This window comes from Marmota monax, unplaced genomic scaffold, assembly GCF_021218885.2.
Source record: "Marmota monax isolate L192 unplaced genomic scaffold, Marmota_monax_Labrador192_F-V1.1 WCK01_AAM20220418_F8-fsc00153, whole genome shotgun sequence".
Classification (NCBI taxonomy): Eukaryota; Metazoa; Chordata; class Mammalia; order Rodentia; family Sciuridae; genus Marmota; species Marmota monax.
Genome location: NW_026692146.1, coordinates 2,779,722 through 2,805,871, shown reverse-complemented (window position 1 = coordinate 2,805,871; position 26,150 = coordinate 2,779,722). Strand labels below are relative to the sequence as shown.

At 37.8% G+C, this 26,150-nt stretch overlaps 1 protein-coding gene across 1 annotated transcript; it reads right to left on the bottom strand.

The window, feature by feature from the left end:
- Positions 1-8,868: 8,868 nt before the first annotated feature.
- Positions 8,869-20,121, bottom strand: Srp9 (signal recognition particle 9). The gene is made up of 4 exons (XM_046419379.2): positions 19,999-20,121; positions 19,851-19,928; positions 14,649-14,717; positions 8,869-10,296 (listed from the first exon to the last, which is right to left on the bottom strand). Exons 2-4 carry the CDS (start codon positions 19,920-19,922, stop codon positions 10,177-10,179), a joined length of 261 nt encoding a protein of 86 aa, XP_046275335.1. The 5' UTR covers positions 19,923-19,928; positions 19,999-20,121; the 3' UTR covers positions 8,869-10,176.
- Positions 20,122-26,150: the final 6,029 nt, after the last annotated feature.

Genomic DNA, 26,150 nt, shown 5'->3' with positions numbered 1-26,150 from the left:
CTAAATGCTGGGATTACAGGAGTGTGCCACTGCGCCCAGCAATCTCATTTCCCTAAAGACTGTGTCTGGAGTCTTCTGACCTGCCTAGTTCTGGTTGGGGTGTGCCCAACCTAACGCAGAGCTATATGCTGAACTTTCTCTTGGCATCCTCGAGGATCCCTTCCACTCTCTGCCGTTGGTGTCCTGCTTCCTCCCACATTTCTTCTTTCTAGCTTCACTCCTTTATTTTAAAGGAACATATCCCTGAATAACTTCTTTGTAATTTTTTTGAAGCATTATGTAGATTACTGTGTCCAGGCAACCACTGCTTATATAGTCCTGCCCTTTGCCATGGGACCTCCAGCGCCTCCCTGTGGATGCACATAATTCCTGCTGCAGCTGACATCAGGCTTGGCCATGTGAGTTGCTTTCATCAATATGATGTGATATCCAAGCAGACCCAGAGCTGTTGCAAGTTCTGATCTTTCAGCTTGGATCCTGGAATAACACTGGAGCAGAAGCAGGACTTTGAGTGGAAAAATAATCTTTTTGTTGATTTAGTGACATTTGGGGGATGTTGACTCAGTAAAATTTTAAATGTTTGTAAGATGTTTTTATCCAATGTTTACCATTAATGAATAGTTTGGCTGGATATAAAATACCAAGATAGAAGAAGTTTCCTTCAGAATCTCGAAGGCATTGCTCCATGATCATCTAGTTCCAGTACTTATATGGCAAAAGGAACTTTGCAGATTAAGATGGGGTGATTATCCTTAGTTGGCACTAAATGTAATCAAAAGGGTCTTGATAAGAGAGTGGCAAGACCAAACTAGGAAGAAGACAGTGCAGCGAGAGAGCCAAAGGATGCAGTGAAGAAAGGCAGTGTCACATGAAACCCTAAGCCAAGGAATGAGAATGGCTGGAAAACACAAGAATCAGTCCCCCCCCCCGCCCCCCCCCCCGTAAAACTCCAAAAGGAACTAGTCCTGTGAACACCTTGATATTAGCCATGTCACACTCATTTCAAATATCTGGCCCCATCAGAGAATAAAACTTGTGCTGTTTTAAACCACTAAATTTGAGGCAACTTATTATTAAATAAATTGTAAAATGGCTGTAATAGGAAACAGTTTCCAGAAAGCCAAAACAAGTATTTTTACACAAAGATAAATTATAAGTACCAGGAAAGGAGAAAATGTTTGCAATATACTTATATTATATAATAATATTATATAATAACAAAGGATATTCTGAATACATAAAGGAAATAGAACCCAGGGCCTTCCACATGCTCGGCAAGAGGTCTACCACTGAGTTACATCCCCAGCCCAAGAACTGCTATTTTTAAATTTTAATAAACATAGAATTACTGTTTGCCAAGCACTGTTCTAAATGCGTTACAAATATTAATTCATTTAATTCTCATAAATACTCTATGAGATAAATACTATTAGTCTTCCCATCATACATCTGAGGAAATTGAGGCACTTAGGTTAAATAACTTGTCCAAGGTCCCAGGATCCTTGGGACCCAACAGAAAATGCTAAAAGTTTTAAATTCAAATGGGCAACAAATACTTGAAGATATATTGCCATGATACAAACCTTCCAGAAAGTAGATACCAAGATGGAATGAGTGTGAGAGATTTATGGACAAGAAGAAGAAGGGGAAGGAGTAGTAGGAGAGGCCCTCAGACCACATGCAGATCTGACACCTTCAAATGAGAGTGGGGAAGGAAGACCCAAGAGCTTCAAACTGCAGTGCAGCTCTGAGTCTGGGCCAGGTCAAATTGGGCAGGACCAGTCCAGTTCAAGTGCCCCTGCCACAATCAGTTATTGGCTGGGAGCAGCCCAGGAGAAGCATGACCTTAGCATGAGCTACAGTAAATTGCACAGGTATGGCCTGCAGGCTGTTGGCTAAAGGCAGCTATCACAGCAGGTTCTCCTTCCCTCTTTAAAAAGTGAATGGCAAAATGTACAATGTATTAATATATGTGTATACCCATGAGACTGTCATCATAATTAAAACATTAAAATATCCATAACCCCAATAGTTTCAGGTCCCACTATAATACCTCACAGCTCCATTTCCCTTCCCTAAAAAGCCAGTAATCTGCTGTCACTATACCATAGATTAGTTTGCACTTTTTAGAATTTTGCATAACTTAAATCATTCAGCATATATTCTTTTATGTTTGGCTCCCTTATAAGTATACTTATTTTGAGTTTCAACTACCTTGTCATGTTTAATAAATAGCCCATTACTTTTCATTGCTGAGTAGTATTCCTGTGTATGGATATACTATGATATATTTACCCCCACAAAAAAATCTCTTCATGAACTTTGAGGTTATCTCCAGTTTGGGGCTATTGCAAATAAACACTACATCCATTCTTTGTATGGACACAAATTTTCTTTGGGATAAATACCTAGGAGTAAAATGGCTGTACCATATGGCAGATTTATGTATAACTTTTTTAAAAAACCTTTATTTTATTTGTTTATTTTTATGTGGTGCTGAGGATTGAACCCAGGGCCTCAAACGCGCTAGGCAGGCGGTCTACCACCGAGCCACAACCCCAGCCTCCATGTATAACTTAAGAAACTGCTCATTGTTTTGCAAAGTGGTTGTACTGTTTTATAGTTCCACCAGTGTATGAAAATTGTTTGTTTTATATCATTGTCAACACTTAGTATGGTCAATCTTTTTTATTTTAGTCATTCTAATAGGTGTGCTGTACCTTGTGATTTGTATTTGCATTTCTCTAACAACTAATGGTGCTGCATATCTTTCACATGCTTATTTGACATCTGTATGTACATATTCAGTGATTTCTGTTAAAAATTTTTGAGGTATTTTTAATAGAGTTGTTTTCTTATTGAGTTTTAAAAAATTCTTTATATAATTCTGGATATAAATAACATTTCAGATATATGCTTCACAAATAATTTGTTCTAATACGTGGCTTGTTTCATTCTCTCAGCAGTATTTTTAGGAGAGCAGATTATTTTAATTTTGAAGAAGTCCAGTTTACTAATTCTTTTCCCTTTATAGACTGTATTTCTGGTGCTATACCTAAGTCTTAAGTCTTAAAAAAATTTTTTAAATGACATCACCTCTCTGAGCCTCAGTTTCCTTTGCCCCCCAAAATAGACATTAAAAAAAACATTTTTTTCAACATTTCCCCCCCTATCTTTCTGTGGTTTTACAATTAGAAAAGAACTCTGATCTTTTTAAGTTAATCTCTGTCCATAATGCAAGGTAGACATCAAAAAGTTCACTTTTTAAAAACAGATGGATATCTAATTGCTTCAGTACTATTTATTGAATAGACTATCCTTTCCTCCATTCAATTGTCTTTGAATCTTTGTTAAAAGCTATTTATATAAGTACTGGTGATGTGGTTCAGTGGTAGAGCACTTGCCTAACTTGCATAAGTCCCTGGGTTCAATCCCCAGCACAATTAAAAAAAAATCAGCTATCTATATACATGTGGATCTGTTTGTGGACTCTTATTCTTTTCCACTGATCTATTTGTTTATCTTGATGCTCTCTTGAACAACTGTAGCTTGATAATAAGACTTGAAAAGAGGTAATGTTGGTCTTTCAACTTTAATTCTACTAGCAAAGTTGTTTTAGCTATTCAGGGTCCTTTGCTTTTCCATATGGATTTTAGTCAGCATGTCAATTTAAAAAAAAAAAAAAAAGATCCTGCTGAGGATCATGCACGAGGCCCTGGGTTCTAATCCCCAGCACCAAAAAAAAAAAAAAAAAAAAAAAAATTCCATGAGGGCTCCCTCATTCTACAAGCTCTGGTATTCCCAGAAGAAATACATAGTGTAAGGTCTGCAAGGGTCCCAGATGGTAAAAAAAGAACTCATCAACATCTTATAGCTTTCATTGACAGGTCTTGCATATCTTTCAATATTATTAAAAATGTACTTCTCTTTATTTCAGTGTCCAACTGTTTGTTGATCATACAAATAAAACTGTACATGTTGTATATGTTGATATTGTAATTGCAACCTTGAGAGACTCACTAGTTCTAGTAGTTCTTTTTGTGGATCCCATAGTATTCTTTATGTATGTGATCAGTTATCTATCAATATAGACAGTTTTTTTTTTCCCTTCCAAAGTAAATGTCTTTTATTTTTCTTGCCTTGTTGCATTGGCTAGTTTCCATATGATGAAACTATTTCATAAGCACTGAAGACAATGTGTATTCAATTCAGTTGGTTGATGATATTGTTCAATTCTTCTATATCCTTGTTAATTTTCTAGTTGTTAGTACTGTTATTGAAGGGGGCGTTGAGGTATTTATTGTACATAAAGAACTTTCTGGTCTTTGTCCATGTTTCCTAGGAGACAATCTTTAAATCTTTATTTAGAATTTCTTGAGTAATAGAAAGTGCCTTTATTACTCATGGTGGGCCCCTGGGACTGTCTGAATTTAACCTAATGAGATAACTCAGAATAGGGGCTGGCCATGACAGAAAGATCAGCCATGTAAATTAAAGACTTGGGGTTTTAAACCAAGTGATATCATCCCATCCTCTGAGCAGGAAAAGGGGGGAATGGAGACTGAATTTAATCACATAGCCAATGATTCAATCATTTGTACATAATGGAACTCTGGGTACCTGAAGCTTGGGTGAAGGTTCCTGGTTGATAATCCCACATCAGTGCTTTGGGAGAGTAACTTGAGCTGAGGATATAAAACATTATTATTATGTTCCTGTAACACTGCCACTCACCATCTGGGACCCTTGCAAACCTTACACTATGTATTTCTTCTGGGAATACAGAGATTATAACTTGTAGAATGAGGGAGCCTCATGGAATTTTTTTTTTTTTTTTTTTTTTTTTTTTGGTGGTGCTGGGGATTAGAACCCAGGGCCTCGTGCATGTAAGGCAAGGACTCTGCCAACTGAGCTATATCCCTAGCCCTGAAATTTTTGCTCTTAATCTATAAAGTCTGTGTTAACTCCAGACTAACTTTACAGTGTCAGAATGACATTGGCTTTCAAATGTTATTGTGGAACTTTTTTTTTTGTACTGAGGTTGAATTCAGGGGTGCTTACCCACTGAGCCACATTCCCAGCCCTTTAATTTTTATTTTGAGACAGGATCTTAACGAAATTGCTTAGGACCTCACTAAATTGCTGAGGTTGGCCTCGAAGTTTGATCCTCCTGCCTCAGCCTGAGTCTCTGGGATTACAGGCATGTGCCACCATTCCAAAAAGGAGAAAATGTGGTGCTGCTATTGTGGATTTTTGTTTCTTTCAGTCGTCTCAGCTTTGTTCCATGCATTTTGAAGGTGTTTATGTGTGATCACGTTCATGATTATTATGTCTTCTTGGTGAACTGACCTTATTATAAATATATTCTGTCCCTTTTTCTCCCTAAAGTTTCTTTACTCTGAGTTCTACTTTGTCTAATATTAATACAGTCATGCTAGTTTTCTTCTGACTAGCATATTTGCATGGTCATCTCTTTTCCTGGAGGTTTAACCTATCTGGTATCTTTTTTTTTGAAGTAATTTTTTTATACTGAAGATATATTTGGCTCAGTAATTTTTAAAAATCCTTTGTGATCACCTTTGTTTGCTCAGGCTATATGCATTTCATGTAAGTACTGATATATTTGCATTTAGGTCTACCATTGAATCATTTTTGTGTTTGTTTCTTGTTTCCCCTTGAATTAAACATATTTTATCATTTCATTTTATTTCATCTCTGGCTTTTTATTAAACATCTTTTTTGCATAGTTCTTTCCATGGTTGGTTGAGGGATTTGAATATACTTGAGTTTTCAGTCTACTTAAAATAAAATAAATTTCACCACTTCCAGTGGAATGCTGGAAAGTATTATATAGTCTCTTTGCCTACCTCCTTTATATTTGTTTATTTTGAGATCATGTCTTCCTGTGTTACCCAGGGTGACCTTGAACTCCTGGGCTCAAGTGATCCTTCTACCTCAGCCCCACCAGAATAGTTGGGATGAATGTCCTCAACATATTTTAAGAACTCAAGAACTAAATCTATTTTCAACCCAGATAATTACCATTTCTGTTATTCCTTTATTCCAGTTTTTCTGTGTCATTTCCCTTCTGTTGGAGAAACTCCCTGTAATAATTTGTTTTAGGTAATGTCTCCTGATAATGACTTATCTGTGTTTTCTTTGATCCATATTTGGCTCTATTTAATTTTTATTCCTGAAGGCTGGTTTCACTGGATATAGAAAGAAGCCTGAGTCGACAGTTCTCTCAGCATTTTAGAAATGTGCTACTTCTTTTTTGCCTTCATGATTTCTGCTAAGAAATCCAGTCATTCAGATCATTGATTCCCTATAGGTAATAAGTTATTTTATCTGGATGCTTTCTGTATCACTTTAGTTTTCCCCAGTTTCACTATCATGTATCTGGGTGTGGACAGGAGCTTGAGTACAAAGGTTTCTCACAAAATTTGCAAAGTTTCTAGTTAATATTTCTTCAATTTTTTTCAGCACTACATTTTCTCCTTTTTGAAACCCTGACGGTGTAATTTTAGATCTTTTATTACTGTCCCACAGGTCTCCAAAGCTCTGTTCAAAAAAATCATGGTTGTTTTTTTCCCCCAATCTTTTTCTCTCTTCAGATTAGGTAAGTTGAACTGGTTTATCTTACTTTTCACGGACTTTCCTCCATTCTGAGACCAGTTAGTGAGCTTTAAATTTTGGTTGTTGGGTTTTTCAAAAAATTTCGGATATTTTTTGTATCTTTTCTTTGCTGAGATTATGTACCCCCCCCCCCTTCCCACTGGTTTCAAATTTTCATGATTACTTGCTGGAGCACATGTGTGTGGGTGTGGGTGTATTTTAATTGTAGATGGACACAATATCTTTATTTTGTTTTTATTTATTTATTTATATTTATTTTTATGTGGTGCTGCGGATCAAACCCAGTGCCTCACTCAGCGAGACAAGCGCTCTATCACTGAGCTACAAACCCAGCCTTTGCTGGAACACTTTTTAAATAGCTGCTTTAATGTCTTTATCAGATCATTTCAACATCTGTGACATCTCAGTGCTGGCATCTGTTGTCTTTTCCCATAACAGTTGAGATCTTCCCATTTCCTGGTGTCCTGAGTAATTTTGGATTATATTCCAAGATTTTGAATAATGTTATTAAGCTCTGGGTCTTGTTTAAATCCTGTAAAGAATATTGAACTTCAGTTTGATTCTGAAGGCACTCTGGCTAGGTTCCAGCTCAACCTACCTTATATGGGCTGTGATTCCAGAATCAGTTAAACTTTTAAAACTTTGGCAAGGCTATTTGGGCCTATTCCATTTTCTAGCCTGGGATCTGAGTGGTGGTCTTCCTGAGCGCAGCTCTTCAAGTCTTTGGTATACTGCATGAGATAAGATCCATGAGTAGTTTGGGGGGCGGGGTGAACTGAAGAGTTCATAAACAACTTAATGGGATCAATTTTCTGTGGCAGAGTTCCTTCCTCTCTGTAATCTTCCCAATACTTCCTGGTTCCTTTTATTTGTTCTTTGGCAAAAAGACTGAGGCTGTGTACTTTTGCCACTGTGTTTGTGTCCAAGGCCACATGGATGGAGGACAGAGAGGAAAAACAACGGGGACTGGCTTTACTATGTTCCAGACACTGTGCTAAAAATCTTAAAATGGATCATGCCATTTAATCCTCTCAGAAACATAACTCTACTGAAGAAGGGGTCCTTGGTTTCAGAGCTGGCTCTTGTAGATTCCCACTGCCAATAGTCAACAGTGTCACTACCACTGGACTATATGGAAGACAGGATGTAAAAAACAGAAAGGACTTGCCACTGTGTCAGTATTACTTCAAATTCTTATCTTCCCCAATCTACCTGCTACTATTTTTTTTTCAGAGATAGCTTATGCATTAACAGCAGGAGACCTTCAGTAGGACACACTTACTCCATCTTTATCTGGAACCAGCCCAACTAGTACTTACCAACTAGTACTTATGAGAAATGTGGACATGGCAGCACATGCCTATAATACTAGGTACTCAGAAGGCTGAAGCAGGAAGATCATAAATTTGAAGTCAGCCTGTGCAACTTAGCAAGACCCTGTCTCAAAATAAAAATAAAATGGGCAAAGGATCACGGGCAGAGTGCTTGCCTAGCATGTGTGAGGCCCTAGGTTGAACCACCATCACTAAAACAAAACAAAACAGAACAAAAAGAGCAAAAATCCTCATGAGAAAACTTAAAGAGCTGGTTACTTATACTCTTTCTTCTCCTCCTCAAAAATAATCATCCTAATAATAATAGTACAGTTTATTGTTCTTTACTGTGTTCTAGACATTGTGCTAAAAATCTTAAAATGGATCATGCCATTTAATCCTCATAAAGACCAATGAGGAAGGTACTGTTGTTAGCTCAATTTCCAGAGAAGAAAATAAAGACTTACAGAAGTATCCTGTGTGGAACAGAGTTAGGAGCTAGCAGAGCCAATATTGCAACTTGGGCAGTGTAACTTTAAACCTCTGCTCTTGAACATCTATAAGCTGCAACTAGTCCCTCCCTTTCAGGTCTGTCTCTATAAAGTAGTGTTAAAGTGAAAAATTGTAAATGAGAAGGAAAAAAGCCAAACCCCATCATTGCCCCATTAATTTTGAGGGAAAAAACTGGAAATCTAAAAACCTCTATATTATTTGATGCTACTTTTCTAATTCAGGAGAATAATCCAACCATCAACATATAGTTTTAAAAAGTCATGTAATAAAAAAGTGCTGAGAAAAATAACAAAAAATGCTTTCAGTATCATTAGAGGCTTACTTTAGACTAAGTGAATACAGTATACTCTAGTCAAGAAATCAATAATTTTTGAGAAGTTAAAAACTTCAACCAAAACAACATAAATCTATGTAATGCTTTTTATTTACTGACCTCTAAAACAATCCAAAATTCTTATGGCTAATGGAACCTTCCAAACTAAAATGTTGTTCAACATGACAATTACTACAAAAATATATGTATTTTAATATAGTGCTTTCACTTCACCCAAGGAATCAACATAAGAACATTACATTTAGATAGTAAAATCAAATTACAAATATAAATATGAAATAATGTCATATTTCTGGTTTACTAGAAGACATATAACAGCATGACAATATGTTTAACAGCTTAGGTAAGAAAAGAAAATGGGCAGGGGTATCATGGAGGTATGCAAATATTAAACAATTCATATAATCCTTAGCCCTTCTGAGAAATATTTCTCATGGGAAATATGTAGCAAATATTCTGCAATACAGTGGTTCCAGTCCATTATAGTGATCATTATTCTGATCATGTGTTCAAATAACTGCTGTTGTTTTTATCACAGTCATTCACTGCTTAACAAGCTGATACTGATACTATAAATCCCCTATGTAGTTTAATTGGGCACAGCAGTGCATGCCTATAATCCCAGTGACTCAGGAGGCTAAGGCAGGAGGACTGCAAGTTCAAAGTCAGTCTCAGCAACTGAGCGACGCTCTAAGCAACTTAGTGAGATCCTATCTCAAAATAAAACATAAAAAGAGGACTGGGGATGTGGCTCAGTGGTTAAGCACCCTTGGGTTCAATCCTTATTAGCAAAAAAAACAAACAAACAAAAAAAAAGGTAGTTTAAATTGGAAAAGCTTAAAGTAAAGAATATGTTATTCTTAACTACTTTTAGATATAACTGAGACATAATCAGCCATACTATTTTGTATAGTTAATTCCAGTTACTATAAGTTTATTGGTTATTAATAACACAAATTTTATGTTCCAAAAGAAATATAATGATCCAGCACAATGGTTACATTTAATTTTCTCTTAAAAACAGACAAACTAAATTTAAGAAGAACTGGCTTTTTTTGGTATTTCATTTTAAATTACTAATATAAATTTATCAGAGAAATAATTGTATATTTTGGCCAACATCAAATAATCTGTAAAAAGTTTCTGAGACAGATGCATTTCTTATTTAATTTTCAAAGATAAATAATGGCTTTCTAACAGAAAGCATTTATATTCCTAGCTCTCTAAAGTAAACATTAAAAATAAAGTACAAAAAAAAGATCTCCCAGCTTTTGAATAGCTCACTTAGTTACATAAAGTATTTTTTGTCAACACTTCCTCATATTCAAAAGATATTTACTTCCTAAGAACATGACAAAAAGAGTCTTCATTTCAAACCAGTCAGTCCGTTTCCATGGCAACACTGCGGGATTCCTTGGCTACCATAAGTCGCATTAGTTGACTGTGGAATTTCTCAATCTTCTTTACATCTTGAGCTTGATCTGTTCTATACACCAAACACTGTCAGAAATTTTAAAATTATACATTAACTAAGTAAAACCAGATACTGGCACTGTGAAAACAGTAATTAGGAAAAACTCTGAGAGTCCTTCCTACTATTGTTTTGCTCTATTCTCTCTACAGTCAAAGGACAAACTGTACTCAAGTTCACAAGCTTCTAGCAATTACATTCCTTAAGAATGGTATTTTTGTCATTGTTATGGTTTTTTTTTTTTTTTTTTGTACAGGGGATTGGACCCAGGGTCACTTTACCACTGAGAAACATTCCACAGCCCTTTTTATTTTTTATTTTGAGATAGAATCTTGCTAGGTTGCTTAGGGCCTTGCTAAATTGCTGGGCAGGCATCAAACTAGTGATCCTCCTGTCTCAGCCTTCCAAGTCAGTGGGACTACAGGAATGTACCACCATATCTGGCTTTAGGAATGGCATTTTGAATACCACTTCTGAGGATTCAAAATTATTCAATATCTACTAGAAACTTCTAAAAAATGATCAGTTAGTAATGTATTAAATCCTGTTGTGGGCTGTTGAGAAGAATTCAAGGACTTAAATTAGATATTCTCTCCTGGAACACAGTCACTAATAACTGAGTTACAGTGGAAAAAAAAGCCAAAAAAATCTTAGGATCCCGTTCCCTATCTGTGAAATTATGGGTTTAACAATATTTTTCTTCAAAGTCTAGAATTCCCTGCTTCTAGCTGGTGCATAATTAAATCAAACCAACTAAGTCTGTCCAATCTTGATTTTCTGAAGGTATTTATTATAATTTTTAAACCAACCCAAAACCTTAGATATGCTTATAGTTAGTCAAAAACCATTTGTTCTAAAATCTTCAAACACACCAACTTTGAGCTGGCAGCCTTTTCTCATTTTGTAATTAGGTCCATTTTTCTTTAACCCACCTAGAGGTCCACATGAGTTTTATACAACAGGAACTAATGATCCTATAATAAGTCATTAACTTAAATGACTTGGAAATTCAACCTCACCATGCCCAACTGATCTGAATTCATGTAGTCTTTAAAGAACTCACTTAAAAAAAAAAAAATTTAGGGCTGGGGATGTGGCTCAAGTGGTAGCGTGCTCGTCTGGCATGCGCGAGGCACTGGGTTCAATCCTCAGCACCACATAAAAATAAAAATAAAGATACTGTGCCACCTAAAACTAAAAAAAAAAAATTAATTAATTAAAAAAATTACCCACACTGTACAAATTTGTATGAAAACCTTGTAATAAGGCCATACTAAGGCAGACACGGTGGTACATGCCTACATTAAACCCAGAAACTTGGGAGGCTATAAAGCAAAGGATCCTAAGTGTGAGGTCAGCCTCAGCAACTTAAAAAGCCCTTGTCTCAAAATAAAAAGGACTGGGAATATATAGCTCAATGATAAAACACCCCGGGGGTTCAATACCCAGTGCCCAAGAAAGAGAAAATTATAAATCATTTGGGGGATTAGGGGGAAAAGTGATACATACATGCAATCATAAAAAATAAAGCTATGTGGTGATAATGATGAATACAGTTTAAGACCAAGTTTTCTGATAAAATTATTAGCTTTTAAAATTAGTGAAGGCAATATACAAACTTTTTTTAGTCCCTTCTGGATATTTCTAGATATGGTTTAATTCTTAGTAGTTTTAGGAAATGGAATAAAAAAATGCCAAATAAATTATTTCTGATATTGTTTAACATGGATCCTTAAATTATGAGGGGCAAAAAAGCTATTACTTGGAGATAAAGACTTTTTTTTAAAAAAAATTCACTTCTCCTTATCTATTTCTTTTTCTTTTTTTTTTTTTTTTTTGTGTGTGTGTATGTTGCTGGGGATTGAACCCAGGGTCTTGTGCATGCTAAGCAAGCACTCTACCAACTGAGCTATATCCCCAGCCCTTCTTTTCTATTTCTAAATGTCAGAGTTCTCGGTCAGACTTGAAAAAACTTTTAAACAAGTCCTTGGCAACCTCCAAATTATTCTTGGTGACTTTGATATCCCTCTGGCCAAAACTGAGACCAGAGGGGCACACATACAAAAAAATCACCTTGAGATAAAGCCTTTGTATTAAAATTTATTCTGCATTTCCCCTCCCCGGTTTTAAAACAAGGCATATCTGTTTCTCTTCAGCAGGTATATCTTAACCACTCTGGGATAATCACAATTAAACTTTTTCTTAATGTGGAATGCTCAAGATTCAAGAATACATTTATTTAATCTAACAAGTCACAAGCACTAATGCTAGATACTTTCATGTATTTTGTTTGCTTTCCACAACATCACAATCAGGTAAACAGACTATTATATGGCATTTTATAGATGAGGAAACAGAGATCCAGAAGGGCAAATTTTTCCAAGGTCAAAATGCTAATAAATGGTTAAGCTAGGATTCAGACCTCTTGAATCATCTCAATTTTTTCTTCCTTTTCCACATTTTTAGTTACTCCACCAGATTCAACTGGTCCTTAGGAAACATGGTAATCATTAAAAGTTCTGACTTCATGCAACCTCATAATAGAACCCCAGACACAAATATGATATATGACCAAAAGTGATTTTTTAGAAGAATTAATCTATTTTTTAAAATATTTACTGAGTACTCTCTGGATCAAGATAGACTAAGGGTAAGAATACAGGTAAGAATATTATTCATCTACCTCTATTATCTTGAAGCAATAAGTCTATTTTTAAAAAAGTTTTTTAGTTGTTGATGGACCTTTATTTTATTCATTTATTTATGTGTGGTGCTGAGAATTGAACCCAGTGCCTCACACACACGAGGCAAGTCCTCTACTGAGCCACAACCCCAGCCCAGCAATAAGTCTATTAAAAAGATAATTGTGATACAGCACAAGAGAAATCAAAAAGAAATGAAACAATCCTCATGAGTCTGGTTCTGAAAGATGATCAGTCTTCCCACATTGGGAATGGGGGTGGGATTCAATATTGCAAAGGAAGAAACAAAATGTTCAAAAGCAGAGGCCTAACCACAGTATGTTAAAGGAGCTCTTAAGTAAAATAGAAAATAGAGAATAGGGGAATATGAAATTGAAGAAAGAAAGATTGTGGCAGCAATAAAGAGTGAACAAAAGAAGAAAGGATATAGTTGGAAGTCTATTCTAACAGGCCAGACAAGAGATAAAATCCTAAACATAAAGAGAGTAAGTGCAAAGATGGAGAGTCTGTGCAGGAAAAATGAGGAAGGAGCTCTTGAATCAGTAACTCCAAATGCCTAGCAAAGTGTGTGTGATTTATGAGGAGATCAAAACAGGTTTCAAATAAACAATGAGTGGACAGGAGAATGAGGGAAATGATCCCAAGGTTTCTGACCAGGTGGATGGCAATGCAACTCAAGTAGGAAGAGAAGGAGCCAGACAGAAATGAGCTGATAAGCTCCACTCTGGAGGGACTTACTTTGAATAGTATTTGAGGCAAAGATACTTAAGAGTTAAATCATGACATCAGAAGAAAAATGGGAACTAAACACGCAAACTTGCAAGGAGACACAAATATAAGCAATACTGGACTCAACTGAAGGAATTGCTCCAGATGTCATAATATGAAAAAGACAACAAAGGAGAGAATTCTAGGGAAACAAATATTTATGGAGACACAGCAAAGAAATAATTATCAAAGAATGAGACAGAAACAAAGAAAGCCAAGATAAAATTTAGCCACATGTGTCAAAATAATAATTTCCATGAGAGAGCAGTCTTTGTATCAAAATGAGCAAGGATCAAACAAAATATGAAGTGATGAGACTACTGGGTTTGAAAAAAAGATGCTGCTCATGAGCTCTCACCAAGAGCAGTGTGAGTGGTACAAACCAGATGACAGAGGGCCAAGGAAGGAATGGGATGGGAGGAAGTAAGAAGAGTGAGAACATCAAGAAAGAAGAGAGATACAATAACAAAGTCTATAACTTGTGTTCAAATACATTGTTTACTACTACTTGTTTTATTTTTTGTGATGCTGTGGACTGAATCCAGGGCCTCATGCAGGTGAGGCAAGTGCTCTAGCACTGACCTATATACCCAGCCCCACTGTTTATTTCTCTCACAAACAAAAATGAAACCTTTCCTCTCCTATATTCAATTTTGGTCTCTATGTTTCTTTTGCTTAAGGTCCAGAGAAAGCAACTGTTAAGCCATACCTGACAAGCTGCAATGATGAGGCAAGTAAAATTATTTCTTGAATGTCTATAAAAGTAGCTTCTAGAATGAGGCTCATCATTTTGGAATAAAAGGCAAAAGAAGCATCCTAATGGGTAATCTGCATAAATTCTATATAAATAATTTCAAGTGATCAACTCAAAAAAATCTGAAAGTATGCAACAAATAAAAATGTATACTTACAACTAAATCATCTGTTACTTTAATACACAGACTCCCATCAGAATGCCTATATTTGAGAACGACACGTGCCTGAAATAAAAACACATATTTAGAAATAGTAAAGACAGATGTCATTTCTCTAAATAATTTAGTCTTCAGGTAGGCTGAAAGGATCCTTTTTAGAATAAACACCCAAAACATCTAAAGGCATCTTTATTGTAGTCTTGTAATTACTGAAATTATAAGTTTCAAAAAAAGAAGTCATTTTAGTTCATTCCTTGTGCTACACTTTAAATACTTAAAAAAAAAAAAGTGGGAAGGCTGGGGCTGTAGCTCAGTGGTAGAGCACTTGCCTTGCACATGTGAGGCACTGGGTTCAATCCTCAACACCACTTAAAAATAAATAAAAATATTTTTTAAAAACTTGGATATTATAATTGCAGCCAATCTAAAGAAAACTCCCAAAGCATATTCATACTCAGGGAATGTCTCTGAAGACTATAAGATAGTTTGGCTTTTTTTCCCAATGAGAATATATGCCAGCACACCTAGTCATGGAGAAATAACAGGAAAACAAATAAGCAGAAATGGCTGGTTAATAAGTCCAATTATAGTGCTGGAGATATAGCTCAGTGGTAGAGCACTTGCCTAGCATGCCTGAAGCCCTGGGTTTAATCCCCACCACCACAAAAATAAAAACAAACAAAAAGCTCAAATTCATTTTTCAGGGAAACAGTGCTTCAGTGCTGGATAGAGTTTCTATCCTTCCATGGCTGTCAGAAGGCAGATTCAAAAAGAAGTCTCTTAGCAACAACTTTTCCAAAAACCTACACTGATGTTGTTCAGTATTCTAGTTAAGTAGCCAAGATATTGTTCAGATATTAGAATATAATATAAGACAATATCCAGTAACTTCCAGATTCTGTGAACTTTTTTTTGTTCTTTTACTGATGGATGTAAGCAAGCATAATCAGCAGTCAGGTTTTTTTTGTTTGTTTGTTTTTGCTATACAATACCAGTAACTCTTGCTTAGCTAGCTGTTTCAAAAACTGTGAAGAATCTACAAGCCAAAACAGGAATATAGTTTTAAAATGCTTACAATGTAGCACAAAAAGTGTCAAAAACAATTCTGGAAACTAAAAAGGGCTAATAATACAGCTATAACCTACAACTTTTCCCATTATGCTCTCTGTACTCCTGGGATTGCAAAAAAAAAAAAAAAAAGTTACATCTCTTGGAGATGTGTCTTGATAAGGGAAACGGAATTCACCCGCATTTAAGTAGAGAGAAATAATAACCAGAATGTTTGTGAAATATTTATTGAACTATTAAACTGTTTTACTTATTTTTAAAATTTTAATTTTAAAAACAAAAGAAACCAAAATTTAAAAATATACTAAGCATGAAAACTATATAAAGTTTTAACTCTTAGTTAAGAGAATACTCACTGGTTTCACTAGAAGAAATGAGAGTTAAAGGGCATATGGTTCTGCAAGATAGGATTCTGTTTTGTAGCTTAAGGGGCACCTGAGCCACTGTGTCACGCACGTGCCAGGAAAGGAGAGGAAAAAAGTCAAGATTTTTGCCCTCTTAGGAACTTTGAATTCAACCAACCAAAATAATCAAAACATAAAACAGAATTAATTAAGTCCTATAAAGGCATACATAGGTAAACCACAAAAAAAGAGAAAACAATTTACACTGGGAGAAGGGAAAGAGTCACTTCTTTTAGGAGCTATCCTTGAAAATGTGTTATAGTTTAGATATGAGATGCCTCCCCAAAAGCTCACTTAATGCAGGAACATTCAGAGGTGAAATAATTAGGTTATGAGAACTATCACCTAATAAGGAAATTCGTCCATTTACTGGATTAATAATTTCAATGGATTACTGGGTGGTAACTGTAGACAGGTGGGATGAGGCTGGAGTAAGGAGGTCACTGGGGGTACACCTTGGAAATTATATTTTGTCCCTGGCTTCTCACTCTCTGCTCTGCTTCCAGGCTGCCCTGAGCTAAGCAGCCTTTTTCACCACACCTTTCTTCTGTCTCACTTCAGGCCCAAAGCAATGGAGTCAACTAACCATGGATGGAGATCTCTGCATCAGCAAGTCAAAATAAACCTTTCCTTGTCTAATTTGTTCTTGTCAGGTATTTTGGTCAGAGTGACAAAAAGTTGACTAAAAGAAAAATGCATTTTTCCCCCCTCTAAGAAAGAAGGTTGGAGAAAGGATAAGTATTCTGAATAATGATCTGATGAATTCTATAGTTTCATTGAGTCTATAGTTGAAGATGGTGGAAATGGGGGTAAATAATGCCTGACTGGAAAGAGGGTCAGACAGAGACTGAGAGTTAGTGAAGTTTAATGAAGTTTTTAAAGCAGGGAACAATTCAATTTTTATTTTTTAGACAGCTGTAGCAGGTGTGAAGGAGAGACTAAAAAGGGCAGACAGAGTAACTAAGAAGTTATTATACAGTCTATCAGTAATACCATTTTCAATTAGAGCTATGTTGAGAGTGGTAAAAGATGACAGATACAATCATCAACCTAAATATGCTGGGATGAGAGGACAGAGATTTTGGAAAATAGACTCCAGAGTCCTGAAAAAAAAAAAAACTTTCTTTCTTTTTCTTTTAGTACCAGGAATTGAACCCAGAAGCACTTAACCACTGAGCCATATCCTCAACCTTTTTTTTTTTAAATTTACTTTTTTTGTGGTGCTGGGGATTGAACTCAGGACCTTGTGCATGCGAGTCAAGCACTCTACCAACTGAGCTATATCCCCAGTCTTTTTTATTTTTTGAGACAATCTCCCTAAGTTGCTGAGGCTGACTTTGAACTTGTGATCTTCTTGCCTCAGCATTCTAAGTCACTGGGATAACAGGGGTGTGTCACTGCACCTGGCCAAAATTTTTTCTTTATCCCTGGTAAGAGCAGAATGGACTTGGAGTTCAGAGCCTAAATCTGTATTTCAGCTTAATCTCTTAGATATTAGGCAAACAATTTATGGAATATAAGACTGTTTATTTATCCACTTCAATGGGTTGCTATCATGGTTTGGATCTTGAATGTTTCCCCAGAAGCTCATGTTGTAGGCAATGCAGCAATGATGATTCATGAGGGCTCTGACCTCATCAGTAGACTCATCCATTTGATGGATTAATAATCTGAATGGCCTAGGTGCTAACTATATGCAGGGAGGGCACAGCTAGAGGAAGTGGGTCAGTGGGAGCATGACCTTAGGGGCTATATCTGTCCCTGGCCTCTTCTCTGTTTCCTGGTTGCCCTGAGCTAAGAAGCTCTCTTCCACCACACCATTGGCATGATCTTCTGCCTCACTCAGAGAAATGGCATCGGCCTACCATGGACCTCTGAACCCATGAGTCCAAAACAAACTTTCCCTCTTCTAAATTGCTTTTGTTAAGTATTAAGGACACGAATGACTCAAAGCTAACTAACACAGTTGCTGCAGTTGTTTTAATAAATTATACATACACATTCCAATTATACATTCTGCGGTATTTATTTTTAGTTTTGAACCCCAGGCTTCATGCTTACCAGGCAAGCACTCTCCACTGAACCACATCTCTAGCCCTAAACTATACATATATGAAAGACGCCTGTCACATAGAACGCACTCAATAAAACTCTTTTCATCCTCTCCATCCAAAAATCAGTTAAAAGGCAGTAGAAAGCCATCATGAGGATGCAGGAGTTTTTAGGCCACTGAAATTATTCAGCTGGGTGAAGAACTGAAAGGTTCTCCCTCTTGTCTAGTCTAGAAATGCTTTTGCACAGTGATGTTTTCCAATTACTATTTTAATTTTCATTTGCCCTATAACTACTGCCACATTCTTGAAATATAGCCCCTCTTGAGGTGACTCTGTATATTCTTTACTGTCTTTTCAAATATTTTTGAAAATATTTGAATATTTTCAAAATATTCAAATATTTTGAATATTTTGATTCAAAATATTTGAATATTTATATATTCAAATACAAAAATATTTGAATATATAAATCTGTGGGTGCTTTTGGACAAAAATCTTATACTATCTTCATGGACTGAAGAAACAAATGACCCTGTGACCAGGGGAAAGGAAAACCACCAAATGGAACAGTCAGCACTCACTAGTGTCACAAGTAAGTACTTGATTTCAAAAATATCTAATTCACTTCATTATTTATTATATCACTTTATGAAGAACCTTAATATTTTACAAATGAAACTAATAAAGTATTGTTATATCAGTTTAAAAATGGCACTGAAAATGTTTTAGTATTTTGGTTATTTAGGTCTTTCCATTGGTCTAATACTATTTTTAATTATAGTATCAACACATTTTGCTGCCCCATTTAAATGATGCTCAATATAAACAACATGTGGCGTGGGAGTTACAGGTTACCAGCCCAATATATACCTTTAAAACACAGTTCATATTATTTACTGATTGATCAATGAAAATCTGACTCAGTAAAATCTGAGCCCCGTTTCTTGAGAGTAACCGCTTTTCTTTTTCTTTCTTCTCCAAAGGATATATTCACATTTATCCATAGTACCTTCCAAAAATACCAGCTCCTTAAGGGATAGGCTGCAATCTTCCCTTTGTGTTTCCCAGAGAAGTAAATCTGGCATGGTGAGGTGGGGAATGAAACCTTTTGCAAACATTTATGCATAAGTGCGTTTTCCTGGAACAGGGTGCAAACATTCTCAAAAAAGGCCACGGACCCTCAAAACATTAAGAACCCCCTTTGGGCAGGGACATATCTGCTTCCAAACAGATTTCTTTAAAGAAAGCCTGGGCTGTCAAAAGAATTAACATCACTGTTTTATATATCCGAGGTACATTTATTTACATCGTGGTGGTAGGGGAAATGGGCACCAAGACACCTAACGGACAGGAATCCGGAGCTGCAGAGGGAGGAGCCCCGTCCTTAGAGACACGTACATCCATCAAAGCCATAGAGGAAGTTCAGGGACTGGAAGCGTCTGTACTGACGGTTATGAATGAAACGATCCTAACTGATGTCATCAGGACCTCACTGGGCCACTCGAGTCGGGGATAGGGACAGGACAGCAGGTACAATTAGATTTGGCGGGGTCCATCTCGGCTCCCTCCCACCACCTCCTGGGAATACTAGAGAAACCCCTGAGCTCGAGCGGACGACAGGGAAGACATTCTGATCCCGGGTTGGTACCCGAGGCAGAGGCCCCACTATTTACCTTCATAGGGTCAGCGAGGTAGAGCTTTTCGGCCGCGCGGCTAAACTCCTCCCAGGTCTGGTACTGCGGCATCGTGGCCTGGGATGGAATGGGAATGAGAAGCAAGCCTAAGGGACCGGAGGCGGCACTGCCTGGCCCACCTACCTACCTACAACCTGCGGTAGCCGACCAACGTAGGAGTCCCAGCTGCTCAAAGATGGTGGTGCCTCCTCGCACCAACGCCTTGCTCCGTTGGACAGCTCCGACCGCGCTTGACCAATGGGCAAGAGGGATGTTACGAGGGAGGGGGCGGAGCCCCCAGCGTGTAGCCCAAGGAAGTCAAGAGCAGGCCGATGGATGGCGTTTGCCACAGCGCCTCCTGCAGGAGTGGAGGGGCAGCGTCTCTCCGGTCGCCCCCTGGGTTGGACTGCAATAATGAAGCCCAGGTTCCTTTAACAAAGATTGAGCGGCTCAATCACAAAGATTGTGATAGGAGCGAGATATAAGCATGAAATGACAAGGTCCAGCCATCACACACATAGTCTGGTGAAGGAAGGGAGACACATAACAGGATTGAAATCAAAATCTTTCTATGGTAAATATTTATTTAGAGCCAGTGCAGCGAGCCCAAAAGAATGGTTATTTGGGGGTGGGGGATAAGCTCACAGAGGCTGAGACAAGTTGAACTGGCAGGCAAGGAAGAGGCCCATTGTAGATCTGCAGTGAACTATTAATATAAAAGGTGTTTAGGGGACGTGAGAAGAGTAGAAAGGAGAGGAGCCATATCATTGTATATGTTAGGATATGAAATTTGAATTTTGTCCATCAGGCCATTGGTGCCATAGAAAGGTACCTTTTACAAGTAAAGTTTATTGAGGTATATTTTACATATAATAAAACGCACCAATTTTAAGTGTACAGTTTCATGCATTTTGACAAATGTATATACCCATTGGGTATATACCCACATACCTAAATACCACAATCAAGATATAGAACATTTTTCATCTCCAGAAATTTCCCTCATGCTTCCTTATATTCAGTTTCCAAACTTTCACTCCTATTCCTATGAATATGCTTTAAACATATATATTTTTAAAATTCTTTTGGTACTGGGGATTGAACCCAGGGGCACTTCACCACTGAGCTACATCCCCAGCCCTTTTTATTTATTTATTTTTATTTTGAGAAAGGATCTTTCTAAGTTGTTGAGAGCCTTGCTAAGTCCTGAGGCTGGCTTAGAACTTGCAGTCCTCTTTCTCAGCCTCTGGAGTCACTAGGATTACAGGTGTGTGCCATCCTATCCAGTACAGATATACTTTCTGCTACTATAGATTAGTACTTTTTGTCCTTTGAAAGGCTTTAAGCAGATCCCCCCCCTTTTTTTATTAATTTTCTTCCTCTTTCTCCTTCTTCTCTTCCTCCTTCCCCGCTCCTATCTTGCTATATTACCCAGGCTAGCACTCAAGCATTCTTCCTGCTTCTAACCATATTTGCATTTTACAGGGCTGCAGCTGCATGTTAAGACTGATTGAAAGCTGCGTGCACTTGTGCAGGCCTGTAATCACAGTGGCTCGGGAGATTGAGGAAGGAGGATCGAGAGTTCAAAGCCAGCTTCAGCAACTTAGCAAGGCCCTAAGCAGCTTAGCAAGATGCTGTCTCTAAATAAAAAGAATAAAAAATGGGCTGGGGATGTTGCTCAGTGGTTAAGCACCCCTGGGTTAAATTCCCAGTACCAAAAAATAAAAAAGACTGAATTGAAGTGGTACAAGCCCGGAGGCAGGGACACCTCGTAAGATGCTGCAGAGGCTGAGGATATAGCTCCAGTTGGTAGAATGCTTGCCTCGCATGCACAAGGCCCTGAGTTTGATCTCTAGCACAGAAAGAAAAGAAAAGGAAGACAGGAAAGATGCTATTGCATAAAAAGGCATGAGAGACTATGGGATATGGATCTGAATTAAGGCACTAGTTTAGGAATGGAGAGTTACAGATTTGAGATTCACTTGGTCAATGATTGGATGAGGGCTATGAGGGAAAGAAAGGAGTAGAGAATGACTCTTAGGTCAGTAGAGGAGGTGATACCATTGACTGATGTAGGGGAAAAGGAAGAACAGGATTAGGAAATATATCAGGGAAGACAGTGATTAATTTCTAGACTTGATAAGCATGAAGTTTCTTTGTGATATTCAGGTGGAGTTGTGGAGATGGCTGGTAGCTGAGCTGAGCCTCTCTACATGAAAATCCAGGAGAGGTTTGATACAGAAGTAATCAGCAGATAGGTCTGAGTTGAGTTTTCTCAGGGAGAAGATATACTGTAAGAAGACAAACTCTGGGTAATGATTATATGGACAAAGATTTAGAGAGAAGAAATAGAGTCCACCAAAGAGGAAGAGATTATCAAGGAGGTAAAAGGAGATTGAGAGTGAGAGGTGATGAGGGTTCTGGAAAGGGAGTGATCAGTTGTATCAGATGGCAGAGTGTAAGTTCAATGAGAACCAAAATGAATCAACTGCTTCTAGTTATTGGAGGTCTATGGTGACTTTTTGCCAAAGAAGCCTCAGTAGACTAGAATTCAGGGTGGAACTCACTGCAGGAGGCTGAAAAGGTAGGAAAGTGATGGAAGCTGCTTTATTCTGTTCCCTATAAATGCATTATTGTGATCAGAGGGGAACACCGGGTTAAAAAAATGTTGTGTTTTAAGATGGAAAGATTCTGTGCATGTTTGTAACTTTCAGGGAAGTATGCAGAAGAGATGGAGAAATTGAGGAAAGCAAGATCTGAAGGAGAAAGGTAAAGAGAAGATCAAAGGTGCAGAGAAGTGAAAAGAGAAGGTTCACCATTGCCTTTGAAGTAGTGGGGAAGGAGAAAAAGAGGAGTGAGAGTCTAAGTGAATGTGCAGATACAAGGGCAATAAAGTACATTTTCTTTTTCACCTAAAAGGCATCTTCTGAGATAGGAGAGCAAGAGTGGGTTTAGGAGAAGATTTAGAAAATCCATTGTGAAGAATGAGTAAGGAAGTCAACAAAACCCTCAAAAGCAGTCTGTTAAGCAGAGCTGAAAGCCCTGCTGGTATTGGAAGTTACACTCTGGGTATATCCTTAACTGGAGTCTGTCTCCAGCACCACCCAAAATGAAAATGGCAGATGTTAGGTCAGGCAGAAGGACAAAGGAACAAAAATGTTGGCAGTACTGGAAAAAGAATGGTTGAAGTGATAATTCATGGGATGCAGGTGAGATAAGTGGTAATTAAATCAAAAGAGAAAAGTTAAGGATTCAGAATTTCAAGGAAATTTGAAGTCAATATAATAAGAAAAGGGAACTAAAGAGATAGATTGAATGTGAGGTTTTAACCTTTCAGAGGAGCAATGGTTCCTGGTGAGGCCAGTTGGGTCATCTACACAGATATTAAACTCACTTGTGAATAAGAAAAGGAATAAGATGAAGAAGAAGCCAAGGGCCCAAATCCTCAGTTAATGAGAATAAGGTGTGTGTGGGTGGGTGTGGCGTTTGGCATGTGAGGTAGGGATGTAGGAGCCATAACGAACAGAAGCAAGGGGCTGGGGTTGTGGCTCAGTGGTAGAGCACTCGCCTAGCACAAGCGAGGCCCTGGGTTCGATCCTCAGCACCAAATAAAAATAAATAAAATAATATAGTGTCCAACTACAACTAAAAAATAAATATGAAAAGAAAAAACAGAAGCGAGCAGAGACAAGGGGCAGAGCTGGTCAGAAGAACCCTCTGGGAAGAGGAATTCTTGTCTGAAGATGCAAACAATGGAAGTTATGACAATGCTAAGTTTGCCTTCTGTCACAACAAAGAACATAAAAGAGCAATTTCAATTCTATTCAGGAAAAAAATAAACACCCCACAATTGAAGCACCCACCCAGGCAAAGACCTGGAGCTGGGTTATGCTCTGCCTCACAGAGCTCACCGCCCAGCAAGGAGGAAGACAGTTAAAATCTGATTTCCATTGTGAAGCTCCCCAACCCTATAGTTCCAGCATCACCCAGCTTAGAGCCCAGCGCCAGCCCCTGAAGAGGGAGATAAATAAGATGAGGAGTAAGTTAGGACAACTGCCCTTCATCATTCAAATGTTTCCAGCCACCCTCGGATGCATTCTTTAAACTGGGTCATTCCTTTCCAACCATGGAGACATGGCTTCCAAAAACTATCAATTTATCCTTTATAAATTGCTCACACAGGCACAATATCAGAAAAAGAAAAATTCCTTTCATTCCCATCCAGGAAAAGCAGAGCTTCTTGCCCTTTGTAGTTACCTTTTCTGCTTCGTTTTCCCATATACCTCTCATTTGAGACTTAAAACAACTCTGCCAGGGTGGTTCTTATCACAATTCCAAATTCTGAAAAGCTCTAGAAAATAAAAGTATCTCAGTCCTGACCTCAACTAAGGTTGCTTAAAGTCCTTTGGTTCTACTTGGTGTTGTTTGATTACTAAATGGAACCCAGCAGACTCTGCAGGCAATGTTATGTAATACATGGTATGTGCATCCTATTGCCTTTCTAGAATCCAACAAGCTATGTACTCCAGGACACATGTGGCCTCAAGGATTTTTTTTATGAATGTATTTATTAGTTTGTATACTGGATATTGAGCTCAGTACTTTATCACTAAACTACATCCCCAGACATTTTTTTAATTTTTTATTTTAATTAGGATCTCACTAAGATGCTTATGGCTTCACTGAGTTGCTGAGGTTGTCCTTGAATTCATGATCCTCCTGCCTCAACTTTTCAAGTCAACTGGGATTATAGTTGTGTACCACCAAGCCCTGCCAGCCTGATGGGTTTTTAGATGAGGATTTGACCCTAAGAGTTACAGAACTTTGCAACTCTCCTTTACATGAGTTGAAGAAACCAAGTCTGAGAAACTATACTACCCAAATTGGCATGGATATTGCTCTTGATGGTCCAGCAAATGGGCAAACCAGCAGATGGTAATCACAACAGGAAGTGAAGTGATTAATTTTGAATTTTGGAAAATGTAACTATTGATGATACAGAAGCTGGATTAGCCCTCATCCATTCCCTGTGTTCATTGCCTCCTGTAATTATTTTTGTGTCTTTGCCTCCCATTCAATCCCATTCCCGTGAGAGTCTGACTTCCACTGTGTCCACCCCATCTCCACCCAAAGCTGTCTTCAGGGGTCACTAGCTGACCTTCACATGCATATATCTATTAGTCCTTTCTTGACTAGGTCATTCAGCTGCATTTGAGGCACTGGCCACTCTTTTGTCCCTAAACTTCCTATGCCCTTGGGTTATTTGGACCCCATTATTCCTAGCTTATCCTCCTCCCCTCTGTCTCTGTCCTGGTCTCCTCTGCCTCTCTGATCCTTCAGCATTAGGATCCAAAGATATCAGACTTTGCTTTCACCATCTCAAGTTATCTCTGTGTGACACCTTGGAGTTTTATCTACTACATCTATACTGTAGGACAGCTAGATTTGTTCTTAGTCAAAACCTTATCCCTGAGCTTCAGACTCATATGTCCAACTGCCTGACAGGTCCTGGACTAACCCTGGAGTTGCATTTTTGGAGATGAAAATAATTTCTCAGCAAATCAAAATAATATATAAGCAATAAATATAAAACCTCCTTTCTTAAAACTTATTGTTACCATTGGCAAATTATTAGCCACTCCTATATGATATTTGACTTTCAGAAATTCAATAATGATGTATCACAAACCTTTTACAGGGCAGTCATTGTATTGGGCCAAGTGTTTTACAAACTAATGAGGTCAGGAGTGGAGACAATAAGACAAGTTTACAAGTACCTAAAACTGAAGCCAGAAAGCATGTCACAGCAAGGGAGAGAGCAGTCTAATCCCTGAGATTTGACAGTATCTGTGTTTGTTTTCCCTTCCATTTATCTCCAGTTCCAGATCTTTCACCAAAGGACTGCAGAGGCAGGCAGAAGGAGGAAGTGGGGCTTCCTTTTGAGGTGGGAGGTCTGTAGCTTACTGGTAGAGAGCTTGCCTAACATGCACAAGGTCCTGGGTTCCATCCCCAGTACTGCAAAAGATTATTATTTTTTAAATTGAGATGAATGACTGGTTTTGAACTCTTCTGCTTGAATTTTTTTTTGTCTCCCTTTGTTTGCCCGAGTTGTCTTCTAAAAATAGCTGTGTAGCTGTTCCAGACTAAGAACAGGTGGAGGTCCTTAAATGGATTCTTCCATTAATGATCATAATAATAGTCCAAAGTAGGGCTGGCATGCCAGGAATGTGTGTCATTATGTTTATTTTCTCACATTCAATATTTATCAAGCCCAGTATATGCCAGGAGTCAAAGAAGACC

What these genes read in the sequence shown, in the direction of transcription:
- Srp9 (XM_046419379.2), bottom strand. Translation starts at nt 19,922, where the DNA reads ATGCCGCAGTACCAGACCTGGGAGGAGTTTAGCCGCGCGGCCGAAAAG. An exon ending in ACCTCGCTGACCCTATGAAG is followed by an intron (nt 14,718 to 19,850) that starts GTAAATAGTGGG and finishes TTTTTATTTCAG; the next exon opens with GCACGTGTCGTTCTCAAATA. An exon ending in AAGTAACAGATGATTTAGTT is followed by an intron (nt 10,297 to 14,648) that starts GTAAGTATACAT and finishes AATTTCTGACAG; the next exon opens with TGTTTGGTGTATAGAACAGA.